Here is a 17,746-nt window from a genome sequence, read left to right as displayed (position 1 = left end):
AAATACACGTCAATTAAGACTTCACCGGCACTCGTCATTTGGCAAATATTTTGGCATCTGAGTTTCATTTCATCCAAAGTCCTTTCAAAGGTCTGAAATAAAGAATTCAGTTTTCTTTTAATATCATACTTTCTGTCTTTGCATTGACGACGGAAGTCCGTCCATAAATAAGGCAGAGGCGAAGGAGGCAGTGCGTAGTCTTACTGAAGGAAAATCTCCGGAAGTGGACAACATCCTATCCGAGCTGATTAGGCATAGTGGAGAGGCAATGACTGTAGCAATGACGGTATAATGCCAAAAGATCTTGGAGAAAAGGTGGCCAAAAGAGTGAACCCAGTCTCTGGTTATCCCCGGCCGTACCAAAAAGGGCAATCTCAAGCTGTGCGAGAATTATCGCACCATCAATCATCCAAGCAAAGTTATGATACGCACCAACCTAAATCGATTGAAAAGTAAGACCTTGGACATGCATACCAAAGAGCAGGCTGGATTCAGAGAAGGGCGGAGCAAGGAGGAACTGATCAACAACTGCAGTTGTCATTGAGAAACACGTACCTGCAACACCAACATGACCTGCCAATGACACAACTTCATCGACAATGATAAATCTTTCGACCGCGTGTAGCATGATGGTCCGCGGTATGTTACGAGAAGAATCAGAAGATTTAACATATTGTCTTAAGGCTGATGCTGATAAATCTACTTAAACGCCAGCAGTGTAAGAGTTCTCAATGGACAGATGGGGGCTTTTTCGGGACATCAGTGGGCGTCCGTCATATGGGTGTCTGCTCTGCCCTCCCCCGTCCTGTTTAACCTTTTCCTTGAAAAAAAAATGCAGGAGCCATAGCTTGATTCCCAGGTACATATAGTCATGGTACATATAATATATGACCATTTTGCAAAGCGTTTCTTAATTTTATAAAAAAAATGTATATGAGCAATAGTATTGTCCATATGTTTGCATTACGCAAAATATTTTTTAATAAGCAATAATTGTAAGCAAAATATTAATAATGTATTAAATGAAGTTTAGTCCTGCTTAAATCATAGCTTTTAAAAGTATTGAGCAGGCAGGGAACCAGACTTACATTGTTTCGTTGTTAGTTGAACTGCGAGTAAGTCGATTACGAAGTGCCTTGGGATCGAACTGCTTGGCAGCCGGTTTTGTCTCCCCTTTTTAACTTTCTAAGAGAAGGTGTAGATATAAACAGAGGTATGTTAAAGTATTTTGTATCGTTGAATTAATGGATTTTTGAAGCGATTCTTTATCTAAATGTCCACTAATGAACTCGGTAACTAATCTTCAAGATTTATAATATTGAAACGCGATGTTGTTTGTCGCTTTAAACTTATAACAGATAACGACCATGACATTCTTACAACGAATGTCATTCACAGCATGCACAATCACAGTTCTATCACTAAATACAAAGACAAGAGATCGTATTTGACATTTCGCTATGTGTGGGTTTTACATCCCAATGGAGCAAACGAATTTTTTTATTATTGGAAGCATTAAATTAATCTTAGACGTAGATGTTTGCCATGGAGCAAGACTCAAACCCACGACCACCAGAACACTAGCATGACATTCCACTATATCCAGAGGCGTATTTAGGTGGGGGGCTAGGGGGCTAAAGCCCCCCCAGCTGGCTGGCTAGACACGATTTTTAATAAAAATGTTCAATCCACTTGTGTATTTCCTGTCATATGTCCCTAATTAAGCCATAAACAGCTGTCGATTTGTGTGATTATCCCCCAGGCATGTGTACAGACGATCTAACCTTCGTCAGCTAAAGTGCACGCTTCATTGACTGTAAGTAATAAACTGCGCTATTTGATTGGCTGAAGAAGATACATTCAACTAATGAAATTCATCCATACATTTAGCTATAGATAAATGTTTACAAATGGCTGCCGCATGAGACTTTATGAAAAACAATCTTTCAATTTGTAGCAATTAAAGAGTTTAGACGAACGCAATGGACAATCATTATTACTTTTTCGGTAATTTCTTTGATGAATTTAATTGGTATTAGCTCTTTAGAGTGATAATCCTTTTGAGTAACAAGTTATTGCCAGTGAAATTCAACTGCACACTTAATGAATGGCAATTATTTATTTTTTTGATTTGTTTTTTTTTACAAATCGGGCTAACTGCTTTGATGTTCATCCATAGTTTTTAAAATGAAAAAAGACTCAAAAATGAAGAATGACTTTGCTATATGAAACTAAATCATTTTCTTAAAGCGTGACAACATCGAGGCAGCAACACCCGAATTAAACTACACAAGACACCTAACGACTCCCTTTGTTGACACTTTTGTGAACGAAATGGACTCCCGATTCAGTTATTTGCAGACTAAGGCAGCCATTGGATTGAAGTTTATACCTGAACAAATGTGCTCCTCTCCTGTCAGTGCTAGTGACCTTGAATGGTTCAATGATGATCTCCCTTTCCCTCAGTCACTCCATGCCCAGTTGAACTTTATATGGCAGGCTAGGTGGAAAGGTGTACCCAACCCACCTACTTCCCTTCAGGGCTCTGTTGCACATTGTGATTACCAGCTGTACCCCACCATTTACACTGGTTTGTCCATATCATGTGTGTTCCCTTTCACATCATGCGAGTGTGAAAGGAGTATCAGTGCCCAAGGACTTGTTAAGACAAAACTAAGATCATCAATGGGTCAGGACAGGTTTTCCGCTGTGTGCCTGCTTTCCATTCATAGGGCCATGGACATAAACATTTTAATGTTGTACCTAAATTGACCTAGTAGGATATCCAACAAGGTTGAATAGGAGGTCCACCCATCTTACACCGTTAAAAAAGTTATGGATAAAGATAATGTCTCCCACCACTTTAGTGGTTTGAGAGACATTTGATTTACCCCTGTGTGTCTGTCTGTCCGTGTGTCTGTCACACTTGATGTGTGAACTCAAGTTCTTATTTGTTTCACATGCACTTTTATCATGCAAAATGCTGATTAGATAGCAGGAAATCGCATCATTTCAAGGTGCCATTTAAAAAAAATTCGACGACCGAAGGGGACACCCCTCCCGCACCCTCCCCTGTTGAGCCCCCCCTCTGAAAATTTTCAGGATACGCCACTGAATTATCACTGTGGTTGTTTACTTCTATATCCTGCCTCCACTATGAATAAACTCTGTGATAGATGCAAAGTTTCTGTAATTTATTGGGAGCTTACATTGGGCATCCATAAAAGACTCAAAATCATTTGCTGTCTGAATGATGGCTTTTTTTTGGCGGGCATGATTCTTCGAGATATTAGGTACTGAAGCTCGATTGATCATTGTCGGCTCTGGTACTACTTACATGTACCCCGGGTACTCTTAAGTATACTTACATGTACCCCGGGTACGGTAAATATACTTAATCATACCCCGTCGATATTAGACTGTACCTGAGTTGTATTCCCACCCAAAATTCGATGTCGTAAAACGCGCTACCGATTATCGTAAACAAACTTCTCTTTAAAAAAAAACTGCATCAACATGCTGTTTGAGTATGAGTATCGATAATTTAGAGGCCATTTTACAGAAAATTGAGAATATAATTAATTTAAAAAATAGCCGAAAATGACCGATTTAGCGTTAAATTTCCTGAGTACGATTTAGTATATTTACCGTACCCGGGGTACATGAAAGTATACTGAAGAGTACACAGGGTACATGTAAGTAGTACCCGAGACGACAATGACCAATGGAGCGGTACTGAAGGATACGTACACTCACTCAAATATGTTTGGTGAAACTGTAGGGGTGGTCATTTAACGACAAAACTTGCTCAAACAATGTTAAAACACCATTTTACTATTATTGTGTATACATTTCAACACATTAAAAATGCCTGTTAATTTTTGGTGATGTAAAATCTGATAATTTAATATGTGGTGTGTTCTAACACAGTACAAAAATAATATGTCTAAATTTCTGGCATTCAAATGACTATGTGGTATCTACAATACAGGCATGGATTTTGTATTACAATTATATTATGTTCTTATTAGCAAAGAATTCAATCATTATAACAAATAGTATACTTTTAAAATTAATAAAAATAAACATTTAAAATACTTTTAAAACAAATTGCTACCGAAATCAAATGAGGTTTGCTATTGGAAGAACAGGCTCCATGCATATGCCTTAAGTGTCATCCCAGATTAGCCTATGCAGTTTGCACAGGCTTATCAGGGAAAATGCTATCCGCCTAGACAGGATTGTCCTTTATAAGAGACTTTCTTTAAATGAAAATGTCCATTAAGTGGAAAGTGTCATCCCTGATTAGCCTGTGCTGACTGAACAGGCTTGTCTAGGATGACACTTTACGCACATGCATTTAGCTGTTGGCGCAGGCTAATCAGGGACAATACTTTCCACATAGACAGGATTTTTGTTTAGAAGAGACAACACTCAAAAGAAAAATTCCATAAAAGCAGAAAGTGTTATCCCTAATTAGCCTGTGCGGACTGAACAGGCTAATTTGGGATGACACTTTACCCATGCATTAAGCCCGGTTTTCCCAGAATGAGGCTTAAATGTTTCTTTTTAATAGAATTGGCTTTTAATTATTCCCCATGATTCTGTGAACATTTGTATCTGTCGAATTGCAAGCTATACTCTGCACTTATTTACGCAATAGAGTACACAGGGTACCAGTACATCAGAAATAAGAATAATTAGAATAAATTTAATTACGACTTATTTGTTCCCATCAGTTTTCACAATCTCAATAATGGCCAATAATCCCAAGGCACTTCTGATTAGATACATTAGTTTTTTTGTGATTTCAATATGTGAAATATGCAAAATGCAGGGGTAAATATATTCCTCAACAAGTAAGGCTTTTTGCCACTATTTAGGCACTTTTGAACACACACCTAAGACAGAAGTTCTCAAAGTGAGCTTATGTGATCATTTGTCAAACGAAATGCTCAGTGTGCATTGTGCATAGTCAATTTTAAGTTTATTACCGCTTTAGAGGCCAAATTTTCATCCAATTTGAATTTTGATGAAACTTAGACAGAAAATTCATCTTAATAATATATAGGCGGAATTTGAATCTGGGTCACAAGCATCCAAAATCTAGGTCAACAGGTCTAATGTAAGAAAAACCTTGTCACCACTCTAGAGGCCACATTTTGATGAAACTGTGTCAGAATGTTGATTGAGACTATATCTAGGCTTAGTTTACATCTGGGTCTCGTTCCAAACACTAGGCCACTTTGTAAAATGTTGGAAAAACCTTGCAACGACTCTAGAGGGGGGTTGATTGTGAAGTCGGCTGAATATGTATATAGAAGCAGACTATAAAACGCACCTTTAACCTTTAGAATGAAACTTTGTCAGAAAGTTTATCTAATCAGGTTAAATGTTTGTCAGAAAAAGCTTGTTACCACTCAAGAGGCCATGATTTTAAATCAATCTTGATGAAACTTTGTCAGAATCTTAATGTTGACGTTTTCTAGGCCAAGTTTTAATCTTGGTAAAATGCGTCTAAACACTAGGTCACCAGGTAAAAAATCTGGTGCCTCTCTTGAGGCCACATTTATGACTTAATCTTTATGAAACATGGTCATAATATTTAGCTTTATAAAATCTCTAGGAAAAGTTTGAAAGTGGGATATTAGTTTAATGTTTACTGTAACTTAATGCTTTGAAGGGACCTTTTCACAGGCATGTATTAAAGTTTGTCATTAAATGATTTATATTGATAAAAGTAAACATTGGATCTAAAAAGCTCCATTAAAAAACAATAATACAATTAAAGAAAGAAAAAAATTAACTCTCAACTGGGCTCGAACCACTGACCCCTGAAGTAAAAGTCTAACGCTTAGACCATTCGGACATCCATGCTCATACAATGAGTGATGTATTTTATACTTTATATAAGCAATCTTTGTAGTATCACAAAATATAACGACAAAAACAGAACACACCAAATTATCCAATCGTTTTGTGTTGCAACGCTTTATAATGTTCAAGTTTTTAAATCGTCGAAAGATGCATAATATGGCTATTTTTGAGCATGGTAAATGTTCAGTATTACTGTTTTCTCACAAATATCATTAATACAATGAAAATTTGTGAATCTGAAACATTTATTTATAAATTTGTCAACCAAAATGTGAAAAGGTCCCTTTTATACTTTAAGAAACAGTTAGGCAAATGCCAAGATGAGTTCACTGTCGGATGAGATAGATGAAGATTCTGTGTGCACACCTCCTCTGTTCACGCCACCCCCAGAAGCCCCAATTCCGCCACCACCGCCATTTTCGCGTACTGCCTATACAACAACGACAAATGAAAAAACAGGAGACTTGAGCAATAACGCTGTCCTCAATGCTGATCCTGTAAGCGAAGGGCAGAGGGCATACATATACGCATGTAGTGCTATACCGTAAGTATACAATTGGTATTTTTGAATATAATTCTTGCATCTCCACATTGTTCTTGTTTATCCCCTGACCTTATACAGCTGAAGTTTGTCTACATTGAATAACTATCGGGGGTATGTGTATCCATTACAGTCTGCATGTATTGCCACCGCAAATACAATTTCATTTGAAAGCTTTTATTGATAATATATTTATTTTATTTACTTTTTTATATGTATATAATAATTTTGGTGTTGATAAAAGATCATCAAAATAATGAAGTAAGCCTATTTTGTTTAAGATAATTAATTGATATGGAGTTGTGTTTGAGTGTTTGCGAATTATTGATGCTTATGGTTACAGTTGGGAAATGGTACAGCTTTCAATATTAATCATAAATGGATCTTTGTTAAAATTTAAGCCTAATTGTCAAGAGAATAATTATGTTAAAATTGTGATTGGTAAAATGTAACTGGCTGAAATCTTACTTTATTTTTGCTTCATATGGATGAAAATAACTATTTTCAAATTCAACCAGAAAAAAATCTTAAAACATTAGGGACATTAGGAAAACTAGTGTGAAAGCCATTGTTATTATTTGAACATGTAAGCATTTAGTCACATGCTCACACAGTATATGCGGAAAATCTATTACAGCTTGAGGTGGAAGTAAAAATTGTGTAGGTATTTAAAATATAAAACTACAGTACGTGTGTGTATATTGAAATACTTAGAAACACTTCAAGGAACTCAAACTAAAATGCAAATATATTTTTTTTTTAAAGGAAAGAAATCTTGATGGTAATTTCTCACTTAAATCTTGGTTCGCAACAAAACAGCTAAACCTGTATTGAAATATGTATTGAATATAATAAATACTGTTATTTCATATGACATTAACAAATTAAGACACTGATAGTTTATATCTTTAACTTAAATGAGTTGTTTTCCACCTGTTACTTGTGTATGCATGAATGTTTTGCTTCACAAACTGAATTTTGAAATCAATGTCAAGTTGCTTATTTACACTTTCTCACTCAGACGCTAATTGAAAATGTGCAAACAGCATCTAAGGGTTGGAACTGAAACCTTTAAAACTTTGGTCCAGTAAGAAAGGCCTTTTATTGAATTTAACTTCTTAAGGGACAACAAGTACGTCAAAATAGGTTCTAAGCGGTAAAGGGTTAAATATGTATCTAAGTGGTATAGGGTTAAATACGTATCTAAGTGGTAAAAGGTTAAATACGTGTCTAAGTGGTAAAGGGTTAAATACGTATCTAAGTGGTAAAGGGTTAAATACCTATCTAAGTGGGAGAAGGTTAAATACGTATCTAAGTGGTAAAGGGTTAAATACATATCTAAGTGGTAATGGGTTAAATACGTATCTAAGTGATAAACGATTAAACAAAATTATATTTTTTATCCCGCGCCATAGGCGGAGGGATATTGTATTTATCCCCTGCCATAGGCGGAGGGATATTGTTTTGGCGTTGTCCGTCCGTCCGTCTTTCCGTCCGTCCATCTGGCACTTTTGTGTCCGGAGCCATATCTTGGAAGTGCTTTGGCAGATTTCATTGAAACTTGGTATGAGTATATATATGGATAAGAGGATGATGCACGCCAAATGGAATTGTCTACCATCTGTTAATAACGGAGTTATGGCCCTTTGTATCTTGAAAAAATGCTTTTTTGAGTGTCAAATATAACACTTTTGTGTCCAGACGCATATTGGCGGGGGATATCAATTCAACGAATTTGCTTGTTAACATATGAATGATATCCCACATTAGCCTTCACTTTCTCACACAATGCAGAAATAACTTTTTGTGAAATGGAATAGACAAGCATGCTATAATATCATTATATATGCTATAAATTCACTTCCATGAACTGATACTGTCAACAACTTAATTACATTTATTTGTTTCTGTGTCCTAAATTATTGCAAGTTGGCATGAATAATCTTAGTCAATTAATTGATATTGTTCTACAGTACAATATATCCTTTGAATGTACCTCAATTTACCTATATTCTGGAATATGGTTGCTCAATTTAAAGTTGAATATTGATGTGAGATGTATATGTGTTGCAGAGACAGTTTAGAGAACTACATGTGTGTGTCTTACCAGCAGAAAGTAGAGCCCATTCTCCAGACTGGCCCTCAGTAAGAAAACAAAGATATATGGAGTTGATCTTTCTTCTTTTGCTTTATAGTTTTTGTGGCATGTGCACTTGTATTTAAGCAAATGTTCCAATTAATATTAATTGTCGATGTTTATAATTTCATTATTTATATCAGTCTGGGTGCCCTCCCCCCTTCTCCAAAATGTATGGCTTCAAAAAAACATTCATGATATATTTTTGTTTTGCTCAGTGTAGGTATTTTTAAGTAAGTTAAAGTCTTGACTACCTATGCATAATACTCTTATTGGCAATTGTACCCCTGCTATATGCCTATCTGTCTTGAGATATTATCACTGAACAAGTCTTGAGATATTATCACTGAACATAAGAAAAGGATCTGATGGTACTACGTTGGTTCTGTAGATGTGGATTAGTTGCCCTAGCAATGGCAGAGTCGGTGCTACACAAGGAGGTTACACTTGACCAATTATCGGCAATCAGCCAGGCTCAGGGCTTTTCCAAACAGGGTGAAATGTTCTCTGGTAAGTTTTGTAAGAGAGTCATAATGCTTGTACTTAAATGTGTTCTTTGTCTGCAATTGTTAGATTTTATTTGATTTATGTATTATTAATAATTTTATAATAAAATGTTGGCATCAGATGCATTTTAAAAACTTAAAAAAAATACAATTTTTGTGTTTGACTTTCTGAAAGATATGTAGATTAAATTTAATTTGATAGTTGTAAAGCTTAGTTTTATCCAACATTTTCTAAAGCAGGTGTTAATGCCAGTATCAGGTTATGTTCCTATCTCATTTGTTAATCAGACTATGAGGAAATATTGAAGGACATACATATGGGTAGTGTCTTTACAATTACATTAATACACAATAGAATAACATTACAAACAACATTTGTACAAAAAAACAATACTTAACCCTTTCCCACTCAGAGTCAAAGTGAAAATGGCTATGTGCAAACTCGCAGTCTGTTCAGGTTTTATGCTGTTTGCTGCTCATCAGTATCTTAGGGTTGGAAATGAAGTCTTTAAAACTTGAATCTAGTAAGAAAGGTCTTCAATTAAATTTAACCATCTTAGGGACTACAAACACGTCAAAATACGTATCTAAGTGGTAAAGGGTTAAATTGTTGTGTCTTCAGCTAAATTCATGGAGCAGACTGCTAGGCTATCATACGGTTGCAAGACGTCTGTTCTTGATATTCGAGATGTCGCTGGTAAATGGGAGTTCCTCAACTGCCTAGCTCGTGGTGATATACTGCTTGTACCATATGACCCAGACAAAAACTTTGTGCCCGTCTTGAAAAAGGGACATAAAGCTCATTGGGCAATTGTCTCAGGTGAGTTCTTTTTTCATCTCATTTACCAGTGAATTATAGTTTCAGCTCGATGACTTTCATATTGGCAGCCATAAATGTAAAGTTGCGATTATAATTGCTTAATAAAAGTGTTGTCACAACTTGTAGAATTCAAGCCATTATTAAAACAAAGAATTCTTTGTTTTAATAATGTATATTTCAAATATTTTTTTTTCAAATATAATTTATATGATATGTCACCTGTTAAGAGATGTGTGTTGATGTTGTTTTTATGCCCCCTTTCGAAGAAAAGTGGGTATATAGTTTTCGCACTGTCTGTCTCTAAGTCCGTCTGTAAGTCTGTCTGTCAGTCTGTCACACTTTTCGTGTCCGCGCTCTAATTCAAATAGTTTTCATCCGATCTTTAAGAAACTTGGTCAGAAGTTGTATCTAGACAATATCTAGGTCAAGTTTGAATATGGGTCATGCCGGGTCAAAAACTAGGTCACGGGGTTGAAAAAACAAATCCAAGGGAAGTTATAAGCTTTAAATGGACATAATTATCTGACCTGCCAAATTCTATATTTTTGTTAAATAAATCAAAGCGGCGCAGTAGGCGGCATTGTGTTTCTGACAAACACATCATGGTAAAAGGTCAAGGTCATCCTTCAAGGTCTAAGGTCAAAAATACAAATCCAAGGGAAGTAATAAGCTTTAAAGGGAAATAATTATTCAATATTGAACATAGCAACTTGATATTTGGCATGCATGTGCATCTCATGGAGCTGCACATTTTGAGTGGTGAATCTACAGTCATGGTAGTTGCTTTTAATTATTTGCTACTAAAAATAGAGATTTGTTAGAGGCAACTATTTTCAAGGGAAGTAATTTATATAATTATAAATCTCAGATTATATATTTCCTTACCAAGAATTTAAGTTCTTTTTACAGTTACTGTACAGATTTTTTATTTTGATTATTTATAACTCAAATGATAACTTAATGATATAATTATCATTTCTTTCCTGTACTAATTTGTGAATGGTAGGGTTCATTACATACCTGTGGACTTATGTCCATTGATACATGATGAACTCTGGCTATGATCTCTTTGATAAACCACAGGCCTTGGTTGTAAGTGATGTCTGACTTGGTCATTTTTTACTGTCTACAGACCCCCCACCCCGGTTGGATTGGACAAAATCCAAGGGAAGTAATAAGTTTTAAAGGGAGATGATTTCTATACTTGCCAAATGATAAATAGAAATTTTATTTCAAAGCGGCGCAGTAGGGGGCATTGTGTTTCTGACGAACACATATCTTGTTTAATTCAAACCCTTTATGCATAGATTATGCCACCAGACAATAATTAAAATAAATCATACCTACAATAATGAATGATATGTTCTTTTGAATAGAAAGTACAGTGATTGTGTTTACAAGTAAAACAGAAGCATTTTTAATGTAGTAATGTTTTACAGGGTTCTTTGCTGCAATTAACGACGAACAGATAATGGCACTGTTTCCAAAAGGCAGCATTAAAATGGACTCAGAATTCTCGAACTTGTTTCACTGTGACACACCCCCATTGCCTTCCAACAGCGGGCGAGTGCTTCCAGCAGAACCCAACGTTACGCCTCGGGCGCTGTCTGCTAATGTTCCGACACGACCGCAAGGTGCTATGGTCTCAAACCGAACCATTTCTGCCCGGACTTTGCCAGTAGAGCCCCTGAAGTTGCATGCGAAGGAGAATACAAAACTTTGTCACAATGTAGGTAACCTGGCTCACAAAGTGAACACTGCTGCTTCCTCAAACATGCTATGTAAAAATCCACTGGAAGCAGCGTCTTACATCTTGGTTTATGCCAAGCAGGGAAAGAGTAAACATACTGGCATATGGAATGCTAAGACCTTAGTTGAAAGTTGCTGTAATCTTATTGAGATTGACCCCGAGCGAGTTGCAAACGGAGACAAGTATGCATTTCCAGAGATGGGAATTGAGGAGGAACTGTGTGGGAAAGTAGTGGTGTTGCATGTAAAGAAATGATGTTTATGATATTTATGAATCTGTGATAAAAAAATTACCATATGTATGCATTCTGCAGCTGAATCAAAGATTTTCACATGGTGCATGTTTACTGATGTTATAGAACATGGTTGTTACCTCAAAGCAATTCATTTACCGGTAAGCTAAATGTTTGTTAGAAATAAAATTAAAATGGTAAAAATTGTTTCCGCTGTAATAACCATGCTGAAGAATTATGTTTCTAAAAAACGTGGATACCCACTGAAAATGAAAGCTGAATAATTGTTTGGTTAGTTTTGAAAATGAAAGCCATTTTATAGTTCCTTGCGTGACAAAATAATAAGTATAACCATGTTGGCCTTCATATGTAAGGCCATTCAAATGGTAAGTAACGTGTGAAGACAGTTTGAGGTAAACAGACTCTTATTAAATGATTGTTGTATTATTTCACAATATTATAATGTTTATTATTCATGTAAGAAATCCAATCAAAATTTAATTAACATTTTGTCAGGATAAGAAGATGGTGCTTGTGTATTTTCCGTACTTAGTGTTATGCATTTTTATGTACAGTTAACTGAAATCTCAGCATAGCGCAGCAGTAGTTTGTAGCTTTTTGTTGGTACCATCTGAGTGATGCATCCACAATATTAACCAGTTTGGTGCAAAAAATGTGTCAACTTGGTTTTTGCAAAAAAAAGTAAATTTGATTTGTTTGTTTTTTAATTTCTTGATATGAGCGGGTTCAGTTGTTCTGGTGATGTAAATGTAAATTTTTGACTAAATTTTCTTACACCAAATACGTGAAATAGAAAACCTCACTAAGGGCACTATTGTGACTAGCGGGGCAACAATCAACTCTGTATTCACAATCATTAGCCAACTCCACATCCAAGCTGGTCACTATGACATTGTGGTATTCTATTGCAATTATAGGAATAAACACATTAACACCAAGTCTAATATCTTGTGTAATATTTATGCCCCCCTTCGAAGAAGAGGGGGTATATTGTTTTGCACATGTCAGTCCGTCGGTAGGTCGGTCCGTCTGTCCACTAGATGGTTTCCGGATGATAACTCAAGAACGCTTACGCCTAGGATCATGAAACTTCATAGGTACATTGATCATGACTGGCAGATGACCCCTATTGATTTTGAGGTCACTAGGTCAAAGGTCAAGGTCACAGTGACAACAAACGTAATCACACAATGGCTGCCACTACAACTGACAGCCCATATGGGGGGCATGCATGTTTTACAAACAGCCCTTGTTTAATGTTCAAATGGCTGAGCTCTTTAGTATTCTTCTTATTCCTGAAAGTCTTTAGAAATAGCCTTTGCAAAGTTGTGTCAAATAATGTTACAAAACGTACCATAAAACTTAAACATATTCTACCTAATGTTTTTTAATTAAAATTATATATAAAATGAGCATTTTCTGTAAATGCTTTTGGCTTGAATTTCTATTTTGAGATGGATGTCATTCAGTCCATATACAGGTACTGGAAAACAGTGTCTGGTCCATATACTTTTTTCGGTTGCATTTTTGCATTTTATGGACCTTAACTGTCAAAAAAGATGAATATGGACAAATGTATGTAAAGTTCAATATAGAGGGAATATTAAGTGACGGTGGTTTTCGGATGGGTTGTATCATCTTAGTTGTTTGTGATGTTGTATTCATGAATTGGTATATGAATTTTTTTTATACACCTCCTAACATTAAAAAAATAAAAAATACTGTTGAAAACAAGGATTGTAGTTATAATCAAAACATTAATGCAAAATACAAATAAATCACATCTTACAGTAAGACATACATGAATTTTATTTTTTGACATTAACAATGTCTTGTGTGTGTTGCTCAAAATGTTACAGATATTAACTACACATTACTTATAACAGTAATCCAGCCATTGAATGAAGAAACAGATTTCACACTGATAGGTACATAATTCCTATTGTATTGCTTATTTTTGTAGTGGGTTTACCCCTTTATTTTAGTCAAAATATCTACAGGTATATATTAAATATTATATATTTCTTTTCTTACATTTTTCAATTGTATACTTTGTTGTCTGTATTTTTTAATATTTCTGTGTTCGATTTGTCTTGTAATAACTTGATGCAAGTGTTTTGTCTCACTAATTATGTATTTCACAGAGTTCAATGTTATGATGTTATCCCCTTTGAATGGCATTTCAAGCACTCTTTATTGTTTATAAGATTGATTTTCTTTTGTTGGTTATTTGAAACCATTACTTTTCTGCTCTTAAAGACAAATAGTTATTAACTTTTTCATGAAAACTCTTGAATTTCTTTAAACATAATATAAAACTCGTGCCGTTAAATGAACCTGTTCCTTTAACATATGTTAAGTTAATAATGACTTTTTCAATGTCCATGTATGTGCAATATAACCATAACTAGTTCAGAGCATTTTGTTTGCTGTGAAACCTTGTATGAAGTAAATACTGTATTGTTCATGTTAGTTTTTGTTGATTTTAGACGTTGTTAGTCTTTAAAAAAATGGTAAAGGATATCTTTGTTACTGTTTAATGTTATGTGTAAATGAACAAAAAAATCCAAATAAATGTTTGAATATTTTCTGCTAATGTTGACAGAGCATCTTTATTAACTTGATTTCTTCCAAGACTTCATGTTGAAGTTTTTTTTGTTATTGTATTTAACGCTTTTCCACTCAGGAGCAAAGTGAAAATGGCTATGTGCAAACATCATAAAACCAGAACAGCCTGCGAGTAACTCGCAGTCTGTTCAGGTTTTATGCTGTTTGCTAATCATCAGTATCTAAGGGCTGAAAATGACACCTTAAAACTTGAATCTGGTAAGAATTAATTAATTAATCAAACTAAACTTTCTAAGGGACTACAAATGTGTCAAAATACGTATCTCAGTGGTAAAGGGTTAACTTGAGAGGTTTTCGAAATTATGTCACTTAACCAGAACTTGTTCTAATAAATTAAAAAATTAAACAGAAAACAGCATTTGTTAAATATATTTCAAGGATATTGAAAATATCACATTAAAAAAATAAGTTTTTAAATGATGTATATCTGACAGAGTTTTACCAGTTGGTAATGCTGAATGTAGATGTAGTAGCTAATTTGATTAAGAAGTACAAATCAGGGTATTTTACACGTTTTGGAAAGATTTTCACATGGATTTGTGTTCTTTTTTTTTAGATTTTTTTATGTACTCCTTAGTTTAGTATATACTGTTCATATAAAGCAAATATCTATTCGCACTTGTTTATTTATTCCAAGAACACACTTATATTGATATAGAGAAATAGAAGTTTTAAGTCTGGCCCATAACTTGTTTGTGCTTTATAGGATTTCAAAATAAATTTATCACAAAAGATCATCGCATCCAAATGCGGTGTTGCATGCAACAACTCTGTCACTGGTTCAAGGTCATGATCACAGTGGACAGTTAGTTTTTATGATTACATTTCTTACATCATTTGTTTGTGTCAAGCCTGTAACTTAGCAACGCCTTAACCCTTTCCCCACTCAGAGCCAAAGTAGAGCTGAGTAACTCGCAGTCTGTTCAGGTTTTATGCTGTTTACTGCTCATCAGTATCTAAGGTTTGGAGATGAAGCCTTCAAAACTTGAATCTAGTAAGAAAGGTCTTAAATTATATATAACTTTCTAAGGGACTACAAATGCGTGAAAATACGTATCTGAGTGGTAAAGGGATTTTGAAATTAAATAGCAAAAATGATCATTACATCAAGACAACATGCAAACAACTATTTTGCTCGCTTTAAGGTCAAGGTCAATGCGGTTACTTTAAATTTTTACATACTTATAATAGATATAGTGAAGGTAAATGTGTGATCCATTACTTCGCCATCATTGATGTGATTTCAAAATAAATTGGCACAAAGCATCATCATATCAAAGCAATGTGTCGAGCTCTATATTATGTTGAGTTACAGTGGAGTTAGTGCACATTTCATATATCAGGAAAGTACATGTTTCCGTTTGATTAATAACTTTGTTTTGCATAATGAGATTTCATAACTAATTTCAACTAATTTTTAAAAAATCTAACCGTTCTGTAGGGTGCAAAATCCTTGCTGCTGGCATAAAGGTCAGTCACAGCGAGCTCTTGATGTTTTTGCATATTCCTCATGGATTTAGTGAAAGTTCATGTTCTTGTATGTCCAATTAATTTATCATGCATTTAGTGAATTCCAATAGAATCGCCCTAAATATGCTACTCAAAACTTGCTAAGGATCACTTTTTATTTTCACATTATCTTCAATTTAATTTAATTTAAATTGTTAGTTTGCAGGTTTTGATATTAGAATGCGTGTTTTTGATTTTATTTTTATGTATGGATTTATCATTGATGCGTGACGCTGGCTGAATCTAGCTATGGGTGAACTTCAAATTACACATACTATAAAAAGTGATCGTTCGCAAATTTTGAGTAGTATATAATCATATCAAGACAATGTGTTGTGTGCAGAACCATGCTCACTGATCAATTAAAGTCATAGTGGACACTTAAGAAGACAATGTTTTGCATGCAGCCACCATATTGCTTTCTTACAGGTTAAGGTAATTAGACACTGTAAATTTGTACCTAGCCCTATTTAATATACTGGAGTAATGATATTAGATATGGGCCATACTTTGTTAAAAAGTGGTTTAAAGCAAGTGCGTGAAGTGTCATTCTAGACTAGCTTGTGCAGTCTGCACAGGCTAATTAAGGATGACACTTTCCGCCTAAACTGGATTTTTGCTTACGGTAGACGAGACTGTCTTTAAACGAAAAATATAAAAGCTGAAAGTATTGTCCCTGATTTGCCTGTGCGAATTGCATGGGCAAATCTGGGACGGCACTTTACTTATATGCATTAAACCCCCTTTTCACAGAGCACGGCTCATATACTTGTTTCTATCAGGTCCCTGTTTTTATCATTTATGGGATTCTGAAGTAATTTGGCAACTTTGATCTGGAAATAAAGACAAAATGTTGCATGCACCAACCAATGAGATCACTGAAAGGTCACCATGAAAATATTAGTGTAACAACACTTACATAAGTGCATAAATGCTGTGGTAACCCTTTCCCACTCAGAAGCAAAGTGAAAATGGCTATGTGCAAACAGCATAAAACCAGAACAGCCAGCGAGTAACTCGCAGTCTGTTCAGGTTTAATGCTGTTTGCTTTTCATCAGTATCTAAGGGTTGGAAATGAAGCCTTAAAAACTTAAATCTAGTAAGAAAGGGCTTTAATTAAATTTAACTTTCTAAGGGACTGTCAAAATACGTATCTAATTGCAGTGCCCCAGATAAGCTGCGTATCTGCGTCTTTCACTCTATTAAAATATCTAAAAACGCAAATAAATACAATATCATGCGTATTGAAAACGCAAACAATTTGAAAATTACGCAAATTCTGCATATTTAATGCGTACGATACAATCGCTTCGATCGAAAATGCTTTGCTCGTTTTAGGTATTTGCTCTTTGGAATTATTATTGTAAAGCGGGACAGTTTCATTCAGCAAGCGCCTGGATGACGGAGCAGGATAACAGTCAAAGTTATTCAAACGTTCTGCGGACCAGATTTCATAGTTAAAGAAAGCGTCTGACCAAATGATTTACGATAACATACATGCGTTTTCAATCTGACTTCATATGTCAACCATTGTGCATGTATTTGTAAAGCGACTGTACTTTCAGTTTCTATAACGATCCGAAATATATGTCTAAAAGAGGTCGAAAACGTCCGCGATTGTTGCGCCAAAATATCAGTCTATATGTTTGACAGTTACAAAGATGTCAATTAACATAATTCTTTTTTAAAGTTTTTATTAAGGACAGTTTCAAGGATTAAAGAAGT

At 35.0% G+C, this 17,746-nt stretch overlaps 1 protein-coding gene across 2 annotated transcripts; it reads left to right on the top strand.

Annotated features, from left to right (window-relative positions):
* The first annotated feature begins 1,138 nt into the window (after window positions 1-1,138).
* LOC127874749 (UPF0692 protein C19orf54 homolog) lies at window positions 1,139-15,192 on the top strand. Of its 2 annotated transcripts, none has more exons than XM_052419337.1 (6): window positions 1,139-1,213; window positions 6,176-6,421; window positions 8,492-8,563; window positions 8,947-9,065; window positions 9,684-9,881; window positions 11,321-15,192. In XM_052419337.1, exons 2-6 carry the CDS (start codon window positions 6,198-6,200, stop codon window positions 11,884-11,886), a joined length of 1,179 nt encoding a protein of 392 aa, XP_052275297.1. In that variant the 5' UTR covers window positions 1,139-1,213; window positions 6,176-6,197; the 3' UTR covers window positions 11,887-15,192. The 2 variants fall into 2 exon arrangements, with proteins under 2 accessions (XP_052275297.1, XP_052275298.1); XM_052419338.1 differs by having other exon boundaries at window positions 1,185-1,292.
* Window positions 15,193-17,746: the final 2,554 nt, after the last annotated feature.

Source organism: Dreissena polymorpha, chromosome 3 (genome assembly GCF_020536995.1).
Source record: "Dreissena polymorpha isolate Duluth1 chromosome 3, UMN_Dpol_1.0, whole genome shotgun sequence".
NCBI classification, from domain to species: Eukaryota; Metazoa; Mollusca; class Bivalvia; order Myida; family Dreissenidae; genus Dreissena; species Dreissena polymorpha.
This window is presented reverse-complemented; position numbering and strand designations above follow the sequence as displayed.

What these genes read in the sequence shown, in the direction of transcription:
- LOC127874749 (XM_052419337.1), top strand. Translation starts at nt 6,198, where the DNA reads ATGAGTTCACTGTCGGATGAGATAGATGAAGATTCTGTGTGCACACCT. An exon ending in ATTCTCCAGACTGGCCCTCA is followed by an intron (nt 8,564 to 8,946) that starts GTAAGAAAACAA and finishes TTGGTTCTGTAG; the next exon opens with ATGTGGATTAGTTGCCCTAG. An exon ending in ACAGGGTGAAATGTTCTCTG is followed by an intron (nt 9,066 to 9,683) that starts GTAAGTTTTGTA and finishes TTGTGTCTTCAG; the next exon opens with CTAAATTCATGGAGCAGACT.